Genomic DNA, 19285 nt, shown 5'->3' with positions numbered 1-19285 from the left:
ACCAAAAGTCAAAATGACTTTACTTATTTACTGTTTAAAGTGCTAACAATATCAAATTTGCGCTAGAACACCCTTTAAATAGAAGGGGCAGCGACAATCGTATCTTGATTGACTTTACTCTCTGTCAGAGCCATACTGTTCATGGTGTCGAACTGCTATGAGCGATGACAAAGTCCACTATATGAGGTGCACTTGACAAAGACCTCGGCATTGACAAGTGTAGGTATGATAAGACGCAATATACAGTCAGCAAAGTCAAAGGCAAGTAGTAATTTAACTGAGTAGCTTCTGTTATGATTATTCCTCTTGGCGAGTGTAAAGTCACAATAATTCTTAGCGATTATACGTTGTGTCTTGTGATCGCAGATCGACGCATTCGCAGTACATACATTTTCAACTTGTCTGAAATTCTGATATTCTACATTTCGATATGGAGTCCTCTGACAATAGGGTATCGCCGTCACACGTGGCTACACCAACTGCTGGTATGGCGTCTGACCCCAGTGGAACTCTCCCCGAGGCACGGAGCCGTACCATCATGTGGTGCGTACCGCGCACCATCTCCAGTGCCGTGACGAAGTGTCTTTCGGCCATTGACGGCGTCGAGGTGTGGTTCGAACCTTACTTCTACTGCCTGGCTACGGAGACAGTGAGTGCCAGCGACCTCAACCTAACGATCCCGAAGGAATACGAAGGGAACGAAAACATCTTCCAGCAGGCAGCGGACCATCTTCGGGGCATCTGGAGATGCAAGGCCCTCAAGCCTCAACACTTGTCGTAAGCATACATACACCCAATCCACATGGCTTCATTCCCACTGTTATACATGTACCCCGTCCCCCTTTATGATGATGTGAAAAACAATCAATTCATCAGACGGTTGACCTTGACACGTAGTGGTCTCGGTGATGATTGCCATCAGACGATGCACAAAATTCATAAATATCACTGCGTGTCATAATCAATGACCCCCCCCCCCCCCCCACATAAAAACGGAAAAATTGAATTTCACACTTTTCTATTGCGATTGATTATCTAAAGCAACATTTATCTTCCCATCAGTCTTTATTAAGTGGACATAAAAGAAAGAAAGCCCAAGAGAGAGAAAAAAACAAAACAACAAATACATAATATGTGCCTCCAGCATCGATTGACCACACCTACTAGCCACGTATCACCTCCTTTATAGAGAGGAAGAGGAAAGTCACATCCATCGTCAAGTTTGTAACAAATTTTGTATCATTTGGCTATGGAAAATAAATGAAATAAAACGAAATGGAAGTTTGCTTTTATATGAACAGAATAAAGTCAGATCAGCAGAATGGTAACATTTTCGTTAAAGTTGAACCTATGTAAGACAGAAAAACTATGGCACGAGAGGATGCAACTTTATTTATTTATTTATTTCATGTCAACGAAGGTAACTGGGTTAAGATTTGTATACAATTTAGTAAACCGGAAACAAGTACAAGTTATGACGGCATTACCTTCTCCAGTCTATAGCATGATGATTACCAGTATGCATGATAATGGTTACTATTGAAAGCGCTGTTCAGTAAGGCATGTGAAACTTTTGAAAGTCCTTAAATGTCTTCAATCTTAGGTCCGATTAGATGAACTCATTATCATTCTGTTCGTCCGTTTTTGCTACTTATTACCAAATTCAACGTTAAAAAGAAATAATGGCACTTACACTTGGTATGAAATTGATTCCGGACGCGTTAATGAAGCTTCAAAACATACGTGTATAAAATTGCGTTGATCAATAAAAAATTGAAATTTCACTCTTTTAAAGAAGAGTATATCTAATTTTTTGAAGTACACCTCAACGCGAAAAAGTTTCTGTATGAAATGTACAATGTAAGCCTACAAAATGGGAGTTTCTCCTCGATCTAAGATGGTACAATACACTTAAAAAGGAATGATAAAATAGCATGAATCAACCAGAATCGACCCAAAGTACACTAAAATAACACCATGTCATTTCACCTGAAATCTTCCTTGCAGATACGCGTCCATCCAGCGATTCCTTGAGCGTTCTGCAGGCAAGCATGTTTTTGTCAAGGATATGGGGACCGGTATGAAAAGCTGTAACTTTGAATTTCTGCCAAAAGGATACAAGCACACATTCCTCATCAGACACCCTCTCCGAGTGTTCAACTCGCTCCGCAAGGCGACCCACACAACGCTAAGTGAGCTGGGCATGCTCCCCAATGAATCTTCGGAAGAAAAAACTTTTGATGTAGGGCGGGACTATCCATTCATGGATCCCTCCCAGCTGGCTTTCGGGGAGCTCTACGAACTCTGGAAGTACGTTCGCGAGAATCTCGACAGTGAGCCGATCGTGATCGATGCCGACGACCTGTTGTCGAATCCGGCCGAACTGTTGCCGAAGTACTGCGAAGCTATCGGGCTACCTTACGACGAATCCTTGTTAAAGTGGGACGCGTCCATGGCGTTGACTGAGAAATGGAATGTGGCCGGAGAGGATTTGATCGGAAGCATCAAGGGTTTCTACGACAGGGCATTAACGACCGGGATATTTGGGCCTCCGGGTCCCATGCCTTCTCGGAATCATTTGACTCCTGACGTCATCAGATGCACGGATACAGTCATGAAATACTATGATGAACTTTATCAATCTAGACTAAAAGTGTAGTATATACTATTTGCTTCTGTATGCGCATTTCTTTCTCTATTATAGCTAGAGTAACAAATAGATGCAAAAAAAAAAAAAGAACTAGATGGAAATCTGTCAATTCCGTTAAATAGGTGATCACGGGAAACACTGCTGTTGATTAGACAACGTAGTATTGCATTCACTTTGAATTTTGGTTGATTAAGAGAGAAGACTTTTTTGTTTTTATTTTGCTGTTGTTGTTGGTGATGATGTTGTTATTGTTTTGGCTGCTTGGAAACAGCATAATGGACCTCATGGAAACATTTAATACGGTCCCTCATCAACATTTGCTTGTAAAGTCTCAGCTTCACTTTTCCAAATGGATGCATTTCTTCAGAAACAGAAATTGTCAATTTGTTGGATAGTTTCCCTGAACGCGTCTTCTCAGCAACTTCTGTAAATATTTTCCAGAATAGACTACATAAACACTGGTCTAAAAATCTTGATCTTGTTTATGAGCTGGCCTGGGCTGTGTAACTCTCACACACATTTTTGTCCTTTCCAATACTTTTTTTTTTTCAATTCAATTCAATTCATTTTATTTTCATTTTTTTAAAACAAAACATAACACAGAATAAATCAGGAATTATATCATAGCCATACATCGTACTTCATAAGTCTTAAAAATGTATAAACATTGCAATCGGAGCTTTGATCCATGAACAGGCATCGTCCTATATCATCATTGGATTCAAGTAAACCAAGCAAAGTACTGATGAAAAGGTATTTGCCTGAATATGTACGACATGAAAAGAGATCAAGTATACCTTTATGATTATATTACGTCAGTGTATATTATGTACGTCATGAAAGGAGATATCTTGTGTACATTTATTTATATGTAGGCTATATTACATCAGTATGATGTATTTATGCATTATCATGTAAACACTGTGTATATTATGTAGGTCTAAATATCTGTATATTGTGCAGTTATGATTTCGACAATAAAACACTGGTGTATGATTCACTTAAATATCTGACTTGGCAGTGACAGACATATTTATCACGCATAACAAGAGAGGAGTGAAAAATAGTGAGAGAGAACGAGATAGAGAGAGGCGGGGGGGGGGTGAGGAACAGGAAATATTGGCATTAGACGATATAGGTCATACGTACACATAACAAGAAATGCACATAAAACACACATTGTAAGCAATTAGGGTCCCACAAAACGAGTTGTATTTCGTGGAGAATGTCGAAGTTTTGTGCAAACCTTCACCACCTGGCGACCTGACGAATAAAATTAGTCTCCGTGACTTGGCCGCGATTATAATAGAAGGATATTTCTCAGAGATTGGAAAGAGTCTCCGATGTACGATTCTCTTCGACTCCCCGGAGGCTCGACTACATTCCAGGAGAAGACGTCTTTGCGACGAAGTCGCCACCAGGTCGCCAACTAGTCTCCAGCCCAGTTAGATCGGCCCTACCCACTTTCCTGTCCCGTTGACAAAAATGTCTTTCGTACCTTTACACTGAGTTCAACATGTGTGTCAACGGGACAGCTTTAGGTGTGTAATATCCGCTAACCTCATTTTCATTTCAAAAGTTCTCATTTCAACGTGGAACCAGCGAGTTACGATGTGACCTTATGTTCTCAAGTCTTTACATGACAACTCATACCCCCCCCCCCCCTGTGTAGAATGAACTCATCAAATTGAGACTTTTGCAGTGGAAATGGGGTTATGAGATGGCTTACATGACGATTGTGAAAAAATGATCCATAACCCAATGTCCATTGCAAAAAATGTTCATTTGAAGTAGGTTAGAATATGCAGCGTATAAATGTGTAGGATCTCGTAAGCTCATTTCCATTGCAAAAGTCCTTAATTGAGATAACAATTGCGCATATCTGTGTATGTTACCATGTGAATATTTTACATTAAAAACGGGGTTGCGATGTAACCCGGTTAATAATATTATGCATTAAAAATTGTGTTATTGGCTAGTTTACGTGTGTAAAATTCCGTGTCCCCATTTCCATTGCAAAGTCTTCATTTGGATGTAAAATTAAACGGGTTACTCAGTACATTGTATCCCCGTTCTCACTGTACAAAATCATTGTTGACATTGTTGCACGTACAGCTGATGTGTAAAAATTGTTTTTTGAAATAAGGACTTTTACAATGGAAATTGGGTTTTCGTTTAGTGACTTGTATAAGATCACATAACCCCGTTTCCATTGCAAAAATTCTCATGAAATTAAGCGGGTTACACTATAATCTCGTTCTCCGTGTAAAGTGCTTAAATGGTTACACAAACAGTCTGTTTATGTGTAGATAATTGTGTAATCTGCAACGAAGACACTTGCAATGGAAACGGGGTTATGGGATAGCTTATGTAAAATGCCGTAACCACATTTTCATTGCAAAAGCCCTTGTTGGAATGTAGAATTTAAACGGGTTTTTTTAATAACCCCGTTTTCAATAAAGATCTTTACATGGATTTTGTGTTTAAAATTTACCTTGAAGATTGTTATATGACTCCCACTTTCTGGCACTGATTTTCCACTTCCTCCTTCGGCTTGAAGCCCGCAGGTACTCATACATCATTGAACCACCCCTATATTTGTACAGTGTTCTCCAATGATATGCTGCAAAACTACTTTGCTGTATAAACGCCTCTGGTTTTTCCCCGAATCAATGTTATGATGCTTAAACCTCTGTAAAAATTTATATTTTTCTTTCCCTCGAAGCAATGATAGCTATAGTAATTTTCTCTATTTTGTTAACATATAACTGTGTGTGTGCCTTATTTTAAATACTGTACATGTATATCCACATTTGGGTTGACCCCTGATATTAGTGTGAGTGCGCGTGGTTGGATGTGTGTGTGTGTGTGTGTGTGTGTGTGTGTGTGTGTGTGTGTGTGTGTGTTTGAGTGTATGTGCGTGGTTTAGATATAGTGTGCGGTACACGCGCGCGTGTATTGTATAGTTATTCGAGTTTGAGTGAAGGAAGTGGGGTAATCATCAACACAGATGTTGTCACCTTATAGTATTTTTTTTTTAATATTATGAGCTCTTTTGAGACATATCACTCTAATAATTAATATTTGCATAAGCTCCTTTGTGGAGTTATTTTGTATGAGCTCCCCTGCGGAGACTTCCAATATGAGCTCCCTCGTGGAGACATCATATACCGTATGGTATATCTATATTTTTGTTTAATACCTTTAAGATTTACTATGTTTGGATTATGTTAGTATTGTCTGAGGCAATTTATTTGTTGTATAGGGTCCCAATTTTTCTCTCTCTCTCTCTTCTTTCTTTAAAACACAACAGCATTACATGGATACACATACAGCTGTAGAAAATGTGTTGGCTCAGTCTCAATGCAGAATTCCTAATCCAGTAACACAAAAATGTGTGTGAACTCATAAGCCAGGTTTCAATGTAAGAGCCCCAAAATTAGATGTTAGGATATGGCTTTAAAATGTTCGAATTTGTTACTTTCACTCAATTCAGAGTATAATTATAATTCTTTTGATGATTCTAGGATTATTCCAAATAAAAAATGCCCATTTGAACGTGTTTTAACCATATCCCCGATTGGAGCACTTTACGAGAATGTGTGTGTGTGTGTGTGTGTGTGTGTGTGTGTGTGTGTGTGTGTGTGTGTGTGTGTGTGTGTATGTGAATGTTTACTGCAGTGCATGGTACACGAACAAATTAAAGCAAGAGTGACTTGCTGGAAGCAATATTACGAGTACTGTTGACTAGATATCTCCCTCTATCGACAAGGTGTCGACCGTAGTGAATGTTGAAGCATGTTATTTATAGGCTATACACCTAATGTAAAGGGGACGAGTACGAAATTAGTATTCGAGATTAGATTAGATTTTGCTCTCTTATGCACGTTTATGCCCAGTATTGTATATAGCTATATCTGTTGTAAGTTCATACAAGGTGCGATAGCCATTACACATATGATGGTACTTTTCCAAAGTTATCTATGGCAGTTATACGGTTATTAAGTAACCAAACTTCTGACTCTTATTGTGATTTATGTGATATGTTTTACATACATTTAATTATGGAGGCCAAACTGTATGACGAAACCATTTAAGCGTATCATGATAAGAGGGTACATTGTATTAGATAAGAGTTGTCGCATCATTGTGATCGTAGCTGAGCACAGCAACCAGTGTGAACCGCAAGATGTGTGAACGATTGTTGATGTAGGCCTGGGGTATACTTTATTTCTTGTTCTGTAATAAATAATGTTCTCTATCGTAGTATTGTATCTACGACACAAATTGTTGCTATCGTTGCTATGTCTATTTGTAGGCATGATTTGTATGTCAATTTTGGAGACTGTCGAAATGAATTTGGACGTATATCATGATAAAGATAAACATAAGCAGGTCCTAATACTGCAGCATAATATTATCGTGTAAACGTGTATGCACTGTAATCATTATTGGTGAGGAATTTGAAAAAAAAAATATACACTGTAATCGTATTATGGTCACTCGCTCTTCTGGTTGAAATGTATGAATTATGCAAGGATATAATTTTCTCAATCACCCTGTCGGTTTTTTTTTCCTTCATCGTTTCAAACCAACGTTAATCTGATAAGGATTGAATGTAAAAAGAAATGCAGACACCATAATCAACGATGTAGGGCACTTAAGTCATGATCAAGGCACATCATGGAAGAACAGACGCATTGACTAATCAGGGATGGTATATTATTTTGGTTGAGATGGGATTCATGTTTAAAAAAAAATATTTCAAAAACAAAGCAAAACAAAGTGGTCCGAATCAAAGGTGGATCGCACATTCTATTAAAACCACTTTGTTTTCGGATATCTCAGCCATTTCAAAACCGATTTTCATCAAATAAATTTTTAATTCCTTTTAGAATTGTATGCTTCTTAATTATTTCATATACTAGTAAATGGTTTCTAGTTATCTCGCATAAAGTTGAGATCTAAATCCTCACCTCAACCAAAACTATACCATCCCTTTTGAGGGCTACATGTAATTTGGAGAACCCCCTGAGAGGGAAAACGATAAAGAGAAACCTGCTTGGGCATTTCATGAAGCGTTTTGTCAGATTTTTTTCCGACAAACTGTTATAAGCTACTGAAATCCTTGCATCTGATTGGCTGAGAGCAAATTCGTCCGACAAAGTTGCAGGACAAAACACTTTATGAAATGCCCCCTGGTGATGCTCATGTATTTAGGCCGAAATCTCAGTCATCAAAACTAATGATCAAATCCTACAATCTATGGTTGAGTGAATGATTATCGTTTGGGAAAATTAATGGCATACCCACGCATGGCCACACCAACACATTATAGCTTTATATTTTTTCGGTTTGTTTTGTGTTGTTTTGTTTTTATCCGACAGACAACATTGGCTGCCTTCACACTAGTATACTACATTATTACTATGTCGTATCCATCGTACGATATTCTCATACATACAACGTATATTGATGCGTATAATTCTCATAATTATGCCAATGTTTTGTTATTGTTTTATTTTCTAGTGCTGTATTGACAATGGAATTCAGAAATAAAAGTGAACTGAACTGAAGCGAACCGAACTGAACGATGTATCACGAAGCTTACTTTCGTTGTCAAGCTGTATCTCTCATACCGTAGCTATTCAGACATTGTTGTGTATTGTATTTCCTCTTTTTGATCAGATCCTATAGTTACTGTTGGTTTTGTGTCTTCCTCTTTGTCCTCCGAGCCAGACGCCTTTCAAAGTTCGAAAAATACTGAACAGTGTGTCACGTGACAGGAAGCCCCGTTCCAGCGCAGGGCCGGCGCACTGTTTTCAAAAAAAAAAAGGTCCTCAGCTCATCTCTCCCCGTCCACGTCCACTTCCGGGTTTCTTCAGCTAACAAGCAAAAAAAAACAAACAAAAAAACAAGGTCCTCAGCTCATCTCTACCCGTCCACTTCCGGGTTTCTTCAGCTGACAAGCAAAAAAAAAAAAAAAAAAAAAAGGTCCTCAGCTCATTCTCTCCCCTCCCATTGTAGTGCCTCTTACGTACTTCCGGGTTGAAAAGTGTGGGGGCCCAAAGTGATGACACCTTATCTATTCCTTTGTATGGTGCACAAAAAGTGTGGGGGCCCGAGCCCCCACGGCTTCCACGGCTGCGCCGCCCCTGCAGCGAACTATGCTGATAACCACATACTGGTTCCCGTGTACAATCTGATGACAACGTCTTGTCATTGTTGGCTCTGTTGCAAATGTATCGATTTAAAAGAAAGTTTAATATCAAACCTGCACCTAAATATCAAAGGTTAAAGTATAATATTTACACTATTATAGAACAAACTAGCACAGGCATTTGCTATGAGTATTTGAATTGTCATTGAAAGTTTAAAAAGCATGCAGTTGTATTGTCATTTGGCTTTGGCAGGATCTGATGTGACAAAATGTTAATAGCAGCTTAGCGACTTGAAAGGAAATGTCCTGATTGGTCATGCATGCATGCATACATGTGATTAAATATACTGACGAACGTCTCAATGCTTGGATTCACATCTCTCCAGTCCTTGCCTAAGCCAATTATGATTCGTGCAATTACAACGTGTTATTAATTTAGTTGGTGGGGGGGGGGGGGGAAGATATTTCATACAGTTAAACTTCGTCTCACCGCGAAGAAGCACACACACACACACACACACACACACACATCACAAATTCCATAATATGCAGTATCATAATTAGCAAATAAAAAAATACATAACCGATGTAAGAACAAGGGCAAAGACAGAGACAGAGATACATGTATACTGTAGATAGTCAAAAACAGAAATAAAGACAGGGGCATACATATTACGGACACTGACATTGACGGGGACATCAACTTTGACTTACATTAAACTAATAATAGGGACATGGGACCCAAAAAACGTGTAATACCGGGGGATTGTCGAGGGTACAATAGAGAATGGGAAATGGGGCGCAACCGATATTTTTTTTTTTCAAAACAGCAAAACAAAAAAAACAAAAAAAAACGAAAAAAAACCCGACTACAACAACAACAAAACAAAACAAAACAAACCGGTCTACCAACACTCAAAGCGACTGATCACGCTTATACTGTTAAAAGTGTAAACAATATTAAATTTGTGCTAGAACACCCCTTTAAGTATAGAAGTAGGGGCAGTGATCGCTTATATTGACTTAACTGTCTATCATAACCATAATGCTTAAGATGTGGAATTGTTATAAGCGGTGGTAAAGTTCACTATGAGGTGCACTTATCAAATAGACCTCCGCCATTGACAAGTGCAAATATGATTTCATGAAGACGGGCTCGTCTATATAGGGCCTAATAACTCGGGGACCTCTGTCATGATTCGGTCCTCTTGGCGAGTATAATTAATGTCGCAATAACTCTTAGTGATTACGTTGTGTCTTGTGATCACACGCATTCACAATATACAGGGTTTTTTTTTCGTTTTTTTTTTTCAGAGATAGAGCATTGAGAGTTCATTTAAGAGATATTCTACATTTCAATATGGAGTCCTCTGACAAAAGAGTGTCGCCATCACATGTGGCTACACCAACTGCTGGTATGGCGTCTGACCCCAGTGGAACTCTTCCCGAGGCACGGAGCCGTACCATCATGTGGTGCGTTCCGCGCACCATCTCCAGTGCGGTGACGAAGTGTCTTTCGGCCATTGACGGCGTCGAGGTGTGGTTCGAACCTTACTTCTACTGCCTGGCTACGGAGACCGTGATGGCCAGCGACCTCAACGTAACGATCCCGAAGGAATACGAAGGGAACGAAAACATCTTCCAGCAGGCAGCGGACTATCTTCAGGGTCTCTGGAGATGCAACGCCCTCAAGCCTCAACACTTGTCGTAAGTGTGTTGTTGTTGTTATTTTAAAGATCGAAAGAAGAGAGAGAGAGAGAAATGGGGCCCTATACAAATAATTTGCCCCAGACAGCACTTAAAATATAAAACAAACATTATAGATCTTAAATCTATAAGTGTGCCTCATAAGAATGATACACCCAATACACAGACTCCATTCTCACTGCTATACCCCGTCTTCCTTTATGGTGACATGAAAAAAACAATCAATTGATTAGATGGTATCATAATAATGACCTTGACAAGTGGTGGTCTTAATGATGATTGCAAGATGATGCACAAAATTCATAAAGGGATGAATAAATTTCAAACGATCTATTGCAATTTATGTATCTACAAAGATATTCATTTTCTTCGTAGTTTTATAATTTGAACGTCTCCCGATATTACAATAATAATAATAATAATAATGATAACAATAATAATGATAGTAATAATAATAAATGGAGTACAAAATAAAAAGAATAAAAAAGAAGACACCCCAAACAAAAGCAAATCAAACTGATGCATTTGTCACTTCGCAACGTCGATTGACCATACCTACTATCTAGGTCTCAGCTCCTTTACATCTGTTCGAGAGGAATGAGGACTTTCCTCTGTAGGGTAAAATTAACTGTCATTAACAGAATAAAAATCAGATGAGCAGAATGGTCGCAGTTTCAGTAAAATTGAACTTAAGGTAAGAAAACTGGTGCACTTCACGAGACTGACACCCACGAGTCACACAGCCCATTGATATCCATCTATTAAGCTTGTTACTTTGTTTATCTTTCTTGAACGTCTTCTCGAGAGACGAAATTTAGATTATTCACACAATTTCCATGTTACTGTTATAAGCGCTTGAAAAAAACTTCATTATTTCTTGACGTATAATCATGTTGTTTTACCTAAAATTTTCTTCGCAGATACGCGTCCATCAAGAGTTTCCTAGAGCGTTCTACGGGCAAGCATGTTTTTGTCAAGGATATGGGGACCGGTATGAAAATCTGTAATTTTGAATTTCTGCCAAAAGGATACAAGCACACATTTCTGATAAGACATCCTCTTCGAGTGTTCACCTCGCTCCGCAAGGCGACCTACACAACGTTTAGTGAGATGGGAATGCTCCGCGGTGAATCTTCAGAAGAGAAAACTTTTGATGTAGGGCGGGACTATATCTTCATGGATCCCTCCCAGTTGGCTTTCGGTGAGCTCTACGAACTCTGGAAGTACGTTCGCGAGAATCTCGACAGTGACCCGATCGTGATCGATGCCGACGACCTGTTGTCGAATCCGGCCGAACTGTTGCCGAAGTACTGCGAAGCTATCGGACTACCTTACGACGAATCCTTGTTAAAGTGGGATGCGTCCATGGCGTTAACCGAGAAATGGAATGTGGCCGGAGAGGATTTGCTGGGGAGCATCAAGGATTTCTACGGAAGGGCATTAACGACCGGGATATTTGCATCTCCGGGTCCCATGCCCTCTCGGGACCATGTGACTCCTGACGTCATCAGATGCACGGATTCAGTTATGAAATACTATGACGAACTTTATCAATCAAGACTAAAAGTGTAATATATACTATATTTGCTTCTGTTTGCACATTTTTTTTTTCTCTAAGCTATAGAGTAATAAGTATCCCGTAAATGCAAAAAAAAAAAAAAAAAAAAAAAAGATAGAACTCGCTTGTCAATTCCGTAAAATCAGTTACCACAGAATACATTAATGTTAAAAAACTAACATAATATTGCATGGACTATGTAATAATGAGTACAGTTATTCGCACTTTACGCAGTATTAGCTTGATCAGTCACTTTGATAACTTTTTTGTTTTGTGTCTGTCTTGACTATTTTCTGTTTGGAACCAAGAAAAACACGCTGATTGCGTCTGATATGACTATTGGGTTAAAACACTCATACTATATTCGAGTCTATAACTTTCTAACGTCATGTCCGATTTTAATCAAACTTGTTCCATTTTATTTGTCTGATTTACTCGATCTCTTTGAGTTGAATATAACGCCATTTTGAAGTTGACTTTAATGAATAAAGTATCGGTAGACGAACACAATGAAAGAAGTTTTATCCAATTCAGCACTAACGCAATGAAACTATGAGATTTCAAAGTTTCACACGTTTTCATCGAACAGTAGTGGCATTGATCGCATGCAAAAGCACACACACTATATAATTAGAAGAAACAGTAATGTCATCCGTGCATAGACAATTTCTAAATCCTGTTTTTAAGTCACAATTCATTGACTGCAACCCCTTTACGCCTAAAGAAGCCACCACTGTTGGGTTAGTCCAAAACTACGACACATTTGACGCGACAACAGAAGTCATTTTAATTGATTTCATGTCAAAAAGGGAAATCTTGTGAAATTGATGTGCTGGTCAACAGAAGACTTGAAATTACGTGATTGAAAGTTCCTTTTGATGTTATGTACTCATGTAAGCGTTATGTATATCACGTTGTATTACTTTATATTGAAATAAAATCATTTGACTTGAATTGAATTGAAAGACTAACACGTGAGGTTATGACATCATCAACTATTCCATTTTTTCCATGTGTGTTTGCAACCAATGCCACTCTTATGTGGAAGCTTGTGAATTTATAAAATTCTGTGATTTTTTTTCTTTATACCCCGCATACACGAAGTGTATAGGAATCAGCGGGCGGTGGGGCGGTCGGTCGGTCGGTTGGGGGGGGGGTGGTCGGGCTGTCCGTTGCAAATCTTGCAAATCTTGCAAATCTTCTACAGTTTTGAAGCAATTTAAATGAAAATTAGGGACTTGATGAAATTTAGGTGTAGATGTGCAAGACATGTTTTGTGTGTGTGTGTTTGTCGGAGAAAGCGTTGCCATGGTAACCACAATTTGTCTTAAACCTTAATTGTGGAACGTACTACTTCCACAGTATTTAAGCAATTTATTTCAAATTTGGTATGTACAATGATCTATAGGTATAGTCATACACGACTCTCTTTGTGTTTGTACCCGACAAAGTGCTTCCATGATAATTGCACACAATCTACAAGCAATGCTTTTTAGTGGACAGTCTCAGTTCTCATTTTTTACCCTCTTAACATAATTTTGTAATTCCAGAATGTGTGCATATCTATTCTTTATTAGTTTGTTGATTACCGTTGATTTGTCATACTTTGTAATGTATATGCTTATGATTGAATTTTTGATCTACTTTGTGTTATGTTTTGTTGGAAGAAAAATGAGAATGAAATAAATGAAATGAAATGAAATGAAATGAAATGCATATTTTCTTGAAAATCTTGTGGAGTGAACTCTACTTCCACAATTTTGAAGCAACTGAAATAAAATTTGGGGAACATTATGGCATTGAGGTAATATATATATATATATATATATATATATATATATACACATATATATATATATATATATATATATATATATATATTCATATAATATATATACATACAACATATAATATATATACATACAATATATAATATATAATATATATATGTGTGTGTATATATGTATATATGTATATATGTAATAAATATATGAAAGAAAATATGAAAAGCAGTAAATTACTAAAATATCAATTAAAGTGGACTACAGTCGACTTTGACAAACATGTCGGCTCCGTAACCGTTAACTTTCTTGATATTCAATCTGATGCAAGTTCGACGAATTGCTCTCAAATTTGATATTTTCACGAATAATCAGTTCACTATATACTATGTTAGATGTTAAAAGAAAGTTGGCACATGAAAAACTATAGAGCCGCATGCATAAAGGTTGTTTATTCTGCCCTGAAACAGAGACGATATCTATCTGTTGTCAGTCTAATGATGTTAAAGACGGTGGATCATTTTCATTTCATTTCGGTTATTTTTCTTTTTTAATTTCCGCATTTTACATTCGTAACATGCATCTCCTGATCAACAACAGTAGAAAAAAGAGGAAATCTCGTGCATACAGAAACCTTAATATAATATGTTTAAGTCGCAGAATGCACTTAAATCAGTCTACAATATGTCATATATCTCCTTGAAATATAATGTAACAAACTGTCAATTTTTCTTGAAGATAAAGTTTCAGCAGTCGTTTGTTTGTTTGTTTGTTCATTTTCCATCTGTGAAGATGGCTGGATAGCCCATATTCAGCTATGTTAAGCTGGTCTTCCATGGGGTCCAGTTGGATGTGAGGTGGGACCACTTCACCGGGTTTACGAACACTCTGCTCTTTGCGATGAATGAATGAAGCGGGTTCTTTTACGTGCATGAGGTGTTACTCTCTCATACACGGGACCTCCATTTTATGTCCTATCCGAGGGACAGAGTGTTTTGCCTCTTGCTAGAGGGGACGGTATGCTTACACACAACATTGCTCAGTCCAGACTCGGGTTCGAACCCGGGCCGCGTGATCGTGAGGCAGACGCGCTACCGACTGAGCCAACTCACCGCCCTTTCTAAGGTGGATAATCATAAAATGTAAAAGATTCAACCCATGTACGTAGCTACTCCATAATTCTATTTAGCAGGTCTTTAAAGTAGAGGCAGCGACAACTTTTTTCCCCTCTTAATTGACTTTACTGTTTATCAGAACCCAAATGTTCATGGTGTGGAAATTGCTCTTTAATCGCTATGAGCGGTGCTAAGGTTCACTCTAAGGTACACTTGACAAAGACTTCTCTCATTGATAATGTCTTTGCTGATATGATTTCAATGTAACACGCAATCGTATATACAGTCAGCCCGGGCAAGCAATACTAATCGAGTAACTTCTGCAACGATTCCTCAGCGTGATGCGTAAAAACGCATGTATAGTCTCATGACAATAACGCTGTGTCTTGTGACCGCAGACGCATTCGCGATATTTTCAAGCTTTTTCGAAATACAAAGATAATCTAAATTTCAATATGGAGTCCTCTAATAAACGAGTATCAGCGTCATGTGTGGCTCCATTAACTGCGGATACGGGGTCCGACCACAGCGGTGGAACTCCTCCCGAGGCACAGAACCGTACCATCATGTGGTGCGTTCCGCGCACCATCTCTAGTGCCGTGACGAAGTGTTTTTCCGCCATTGAAGGTATCGAGGTGTGGTTCGAACCTTACTTTTACTGCCTGGTCACGGAGACCACGATGGCCAGGGACCGCAACCTAACGATCCCGAAGGAATACGAAGGGAACGAAGACCTCTATCAGCAAGCAGCGGACCATGTACAGGCGGTCAGGCGATACGACGTCCTCAAGCCTCAACACTTGTCGTAAGTATCTACACCCAATCAACATCCTCCAATCCTTGCTAGGACGGGGTCATTCGAAACCGAAATCCACTAGTCATAGTACAGTCCACGAATTCGACATTGAAGAAAAAGGTCCATGAGTAATACAACCCACGAGGCAAATATGACCCATGAGTCCGACGTTACATCGCGGGGGCTTTATGTCGCGGTCTCGTGGGCCTTGTGTTTGCAGAGTGTCGAACTTGTGGGCCTTGTTTGCTTAATGTCGAAGTCATGGGCTGTATGACTCGTGGACTGTTACTTTCAATTAATATACTATATATATTAATACACTGGCATACAGGGGCCGCGGAACGGGGGGGGGGGAGGGGTATTTGGAAGGCTGCAGACCCCCCCCCCCCCCACACACACACACACACTTTTGGCCCTTCGAAAAATACCCAAAACATTAACGACTTCTCGATAGACAAATTTTTAGTGATTATACACAATTTCTGTATTATTTCAACCTTCATAAACACTTTTAAAATGTACCTTAATTCTTAAAAGTTTGAGGGCGCCACATTGTAATTAATGTGTGAACTGAAATTTTCTTCGCAGATACGCGTCCATCCAGCGATTTCTTGAGCGTTCTACAGGCAAGCATGTTTTCGTCAAGGATATGGGGACCGCGATGAAAAGCTGTAACTTTGAATTTCTACCAAAAGGATACAAGCACACATTTCTGATACGACATCCTCTCCGAGTGTTCAACTCACTACGCAAGGCGACATACACACGGTTAACTGAGCTGGACATGATCAGCGGAGAATCGTCGCACGAGAAAACTTTAGATGTAGGACGGGACTACCCATTCATGGATCCTTCCCAGTTGGCCTTCGGTGAGCTCTACGAACTCTGGAAGTACGTTCGCGAGAATCTCGACAGTGACCCGATCGTGATCGATGCCGACGACCTGTTGTCGAATCCGGCCGAATTGTTGCCGAAATACTGCGAAGCGATCGGGCTACCTTACGACGAATCCTTGTTAAGGTGGGACGCGTCCATGGCGTTGACCGGTAAATGGAATGTGGCCGGAGAGGGTTTGATCGAAAGCATCAAAGGTTTTTACGGCAGGGCATTAACGACCGGGATATTTGCGCCTCCGGGTCCCATGCCTTCTCGGAACCATTTGACTCCTGACGTCATCAGATGCACGGATGCAGTTATGAAATACTATGACGAACTTTATGAATCTAGACTGAGAGTGTAATACTATTTGTAGTTTGTGTATGGTTTGGTTTTATTTTATTTCCTATTGTGGCTGCTTTTCTAGGTAGAATGCACCTAACAAATAGATACAAAATATACGATGCAAAGAAACGGGAATATAAAAATTAATGTAAGAATGACTTACTTCCTAAAAACCGTAACACTGTTCGTCATAACATAAAGCATAATAGCGATATTGCCTGAACTATAAATAGAAGGGGACAAAACAATTTCGTGAAGATCAAAAGCAGAGCTTGACTCTGATTGGAGTCTGGGACCCAGGGTAGAGCTGGTATTCATTTACATGGAATACCTTAATATGTCAAAAATGTAAGGGGAGAAAATGTGTATTGGTACTTTCTTGGGTGTTTATTGTGCGGGTAAATTACATGTTGGTCTGTGTGGTTTAGCATTGATGGAATCAAACAATTTCATTGATAAGGGAATGACATTATCGATAAATGTTTTCAATTACACACTGAAATGGGCTTCCGCTGAGAATGCTGTTGTTTATCATAATTTGAACAATAATCCTATATGATGTTACAGTTTATATTGATTAATTCATGGCACTGTATCGGAAGTACAGCTTATTGAGACAACAAGGGCAGGGAGGAAATGCAACCGAATCCTAATTGTAGAAAAAGTAATTCCTTAAAAAATAGTCAGTGGCAAACAAGCTGAGAGCATTCACATTTAAATGAAAACATGCAGCAATGAATATACATGAAATGTTTGATGTTATAATCATAAGGTTCTGTAGGCCTAGTAAGAAGTCGATATTGTTTTTCTTATCGATATCATTCCCCTGAAGTCACATGTTGTTTATCATTATCATTCTTCAACTGCAAATTAAGACATACAGTTACACGCCGTAATGAACATTCTTTCTATCATGTATATGGGTGTTGTGCTGTATACCGCTCTGTTGTTACCATGCGAAATTGAAAATGAAATTGAAATCATTATCGTTCCTATAAGCCAGTTCGGAGTTAGCTCATGGGCACATTGGTCCGAATGACCTTTCTTTTTTCTCAGTCGGTTAAGGGGCTCTTCACTCGTTTTCAGAGCGACGTAATGCATAAGCTTTACGCAACGATTTATGGTATTCATCAATCCTGCTGAAACACAGAATGAACTCGCATAGACCAGATGGCCAGAATGATCCGTCAATTAACACTTGGGATAACATCCATTTCATTATCTTACATTGAATGTAAGAACAACCTCTTTCTATCGATATTGCCAAATACCACTTTTGCTGTCAGGTGGATGTGCTGGCAAGCAGCATTTATAAGGATTACATGAATAATCATTATACATAATAATACATCACAGACGCTTATCCCAGTGACTTTAAAAACCAACGTGCCTGTTGGTCCGAATGACCTTTTTTCTGCTCATGCGCAGAGTGGAACTCCGAACTGGCTTATTATGTCTCCCGTCTTAAAAATCGTTATACCAGCAGTAGCTAGATTATCATCTTTGTTTCAGAGCAGATAATACCCTTAGTGTACGTGACTCTGATTCTGATATGCGCCAACTTTCCATCTACCATCTATCATACAATGAACAGTTTGAAATTGATTTTGAGCAATTTGAAAGATATTTGTTGAATTTTCTCGTATATAACAGATACTTACATAACCAAGTCATCAAAACATTTGCGCATTCGCTGTAATATTGTGCTTTACGACGTTGGACAAGATGTTTTTACCCACTATGTCCCTCTCGACCCAGGTGTATAAATGGGTACCTGGCAATGCTAGGGTATAATGATAGCAGGGCCCTCTGGTAGAACAGTGGCAACACTGAAGAGGCTACCCTGGGTAAATAAGACCTCATTGTTATTATCATGGCAAATGGTTAAGAATTCCCATTGTTAGTCGATGTCGACCCTCACCCACTTCTGTTGCTTTACTTTATGTCTATATGGTAACTGGCCTCTTCAGTGTGTGGGTCATATTCTGAAGTGTCGTCATACTTTTCTATCGTCATTTGTCTGTCTGTCTGTCTCAACGGCGTAGCCAGGATTTCATCTTAGGGGGGCGGGTAGTCTGCGAGGGAGCGAGCGAGGGGGGGGGGGGGGAGGGTGTGGGAGGGGGGTGTCCCCCCTCCCACGGTAAGAAATTTGTGCATTTTGATGTTGTAAATGGTGCAATTTGATGCATGTTTTTGCGCGTTTTATCGACGTGAAACAGTCCCACTTGTTAAAGGTAGCAGTATATTTCTATGTAGATTATTATTGAACAATTTGCCTATAAAATGGTATCATTTAA

General features: G+C 39.1%; 3 protein-coding genes across 3 annotated transcripts; all 3 read left to right on the top strand.

Moving 5' to 3' along the window:
• The first annotated feature begins 418 nt into the window (after nucleotides 1-418).
• LOC140235225 (uncharacterized) lies at nucleotides 419-2659 on the top strand. Its single transcript, XM_072315259.1, has 2 exons — nucleotides 419-777; nucleotides 2008-2659. The coding sequence occupies exons 1-2, from the start codon at nucleotides 431-433 to the stop codon at nucleotides 2657-2659; spliced, it is 999 nt and encodes a 332-aa protein (XP_072171360.1). The 5' UTR covers nucleotides 419-430.
• A 7493-nt stretch (nucleotides 2660-10152) lies between these two features.
• On the top strand, nucleotides 10153-12089 carry LOC140235258 (uncharacterized). Its single transcript, XM_072315291.1, has 2 exons — nucleotides 10153-10517; nucleotides 11438-12089. The coding sequence occupies exons 1-2, from the start codon at nucleotides 10171-10173 to the stop codon at nucleotides 12087-12089; spliced, it is 999 nt and encodes a 332-aa protein (XP_072171392.1). The 5' UTR covers nucleotides 10153-10170.
• A 3322-nt stretch (nucleotides 12090-15411) lies between these two features.
• Nucleotides 15412-17007, top strand: LOC140235215 (uncharacterized). Its single transcript, XM_072315247.1, has 2 exons — nucleotides 15412-15776; nucleotides 16356-17007. Exons 1-2 carry the CDS (start codon nucleotides 15427-15429, stop codon nucleotides 17005-17007), a joined length of 1002 nt encoding a protein of 333 aa, XP_072171348.1. The 5' UTR covers nucleotides 15412-15426.
• Nucleotides 17008-19285: the final 2278 nt, after the last annotated feature.

Source organism: Diadema setosum, chromosome 11 (assembly GCF_964275005.1).
Source record: "Diadema setosum chromosome 11, eeDiaSeto1, whole genome shotgun sequence".
NCBI lineage: Eukaryota > Metazoa > Echinodermata > Echinoidea > Diadematoida > Diadematidae > Diadema > Diadema setosum.
The sequence above is the reverse complement of the archived record's forward strand: the minus strand, read 5'-3'. Positions and strand labels throughout refer to the sequence as shown.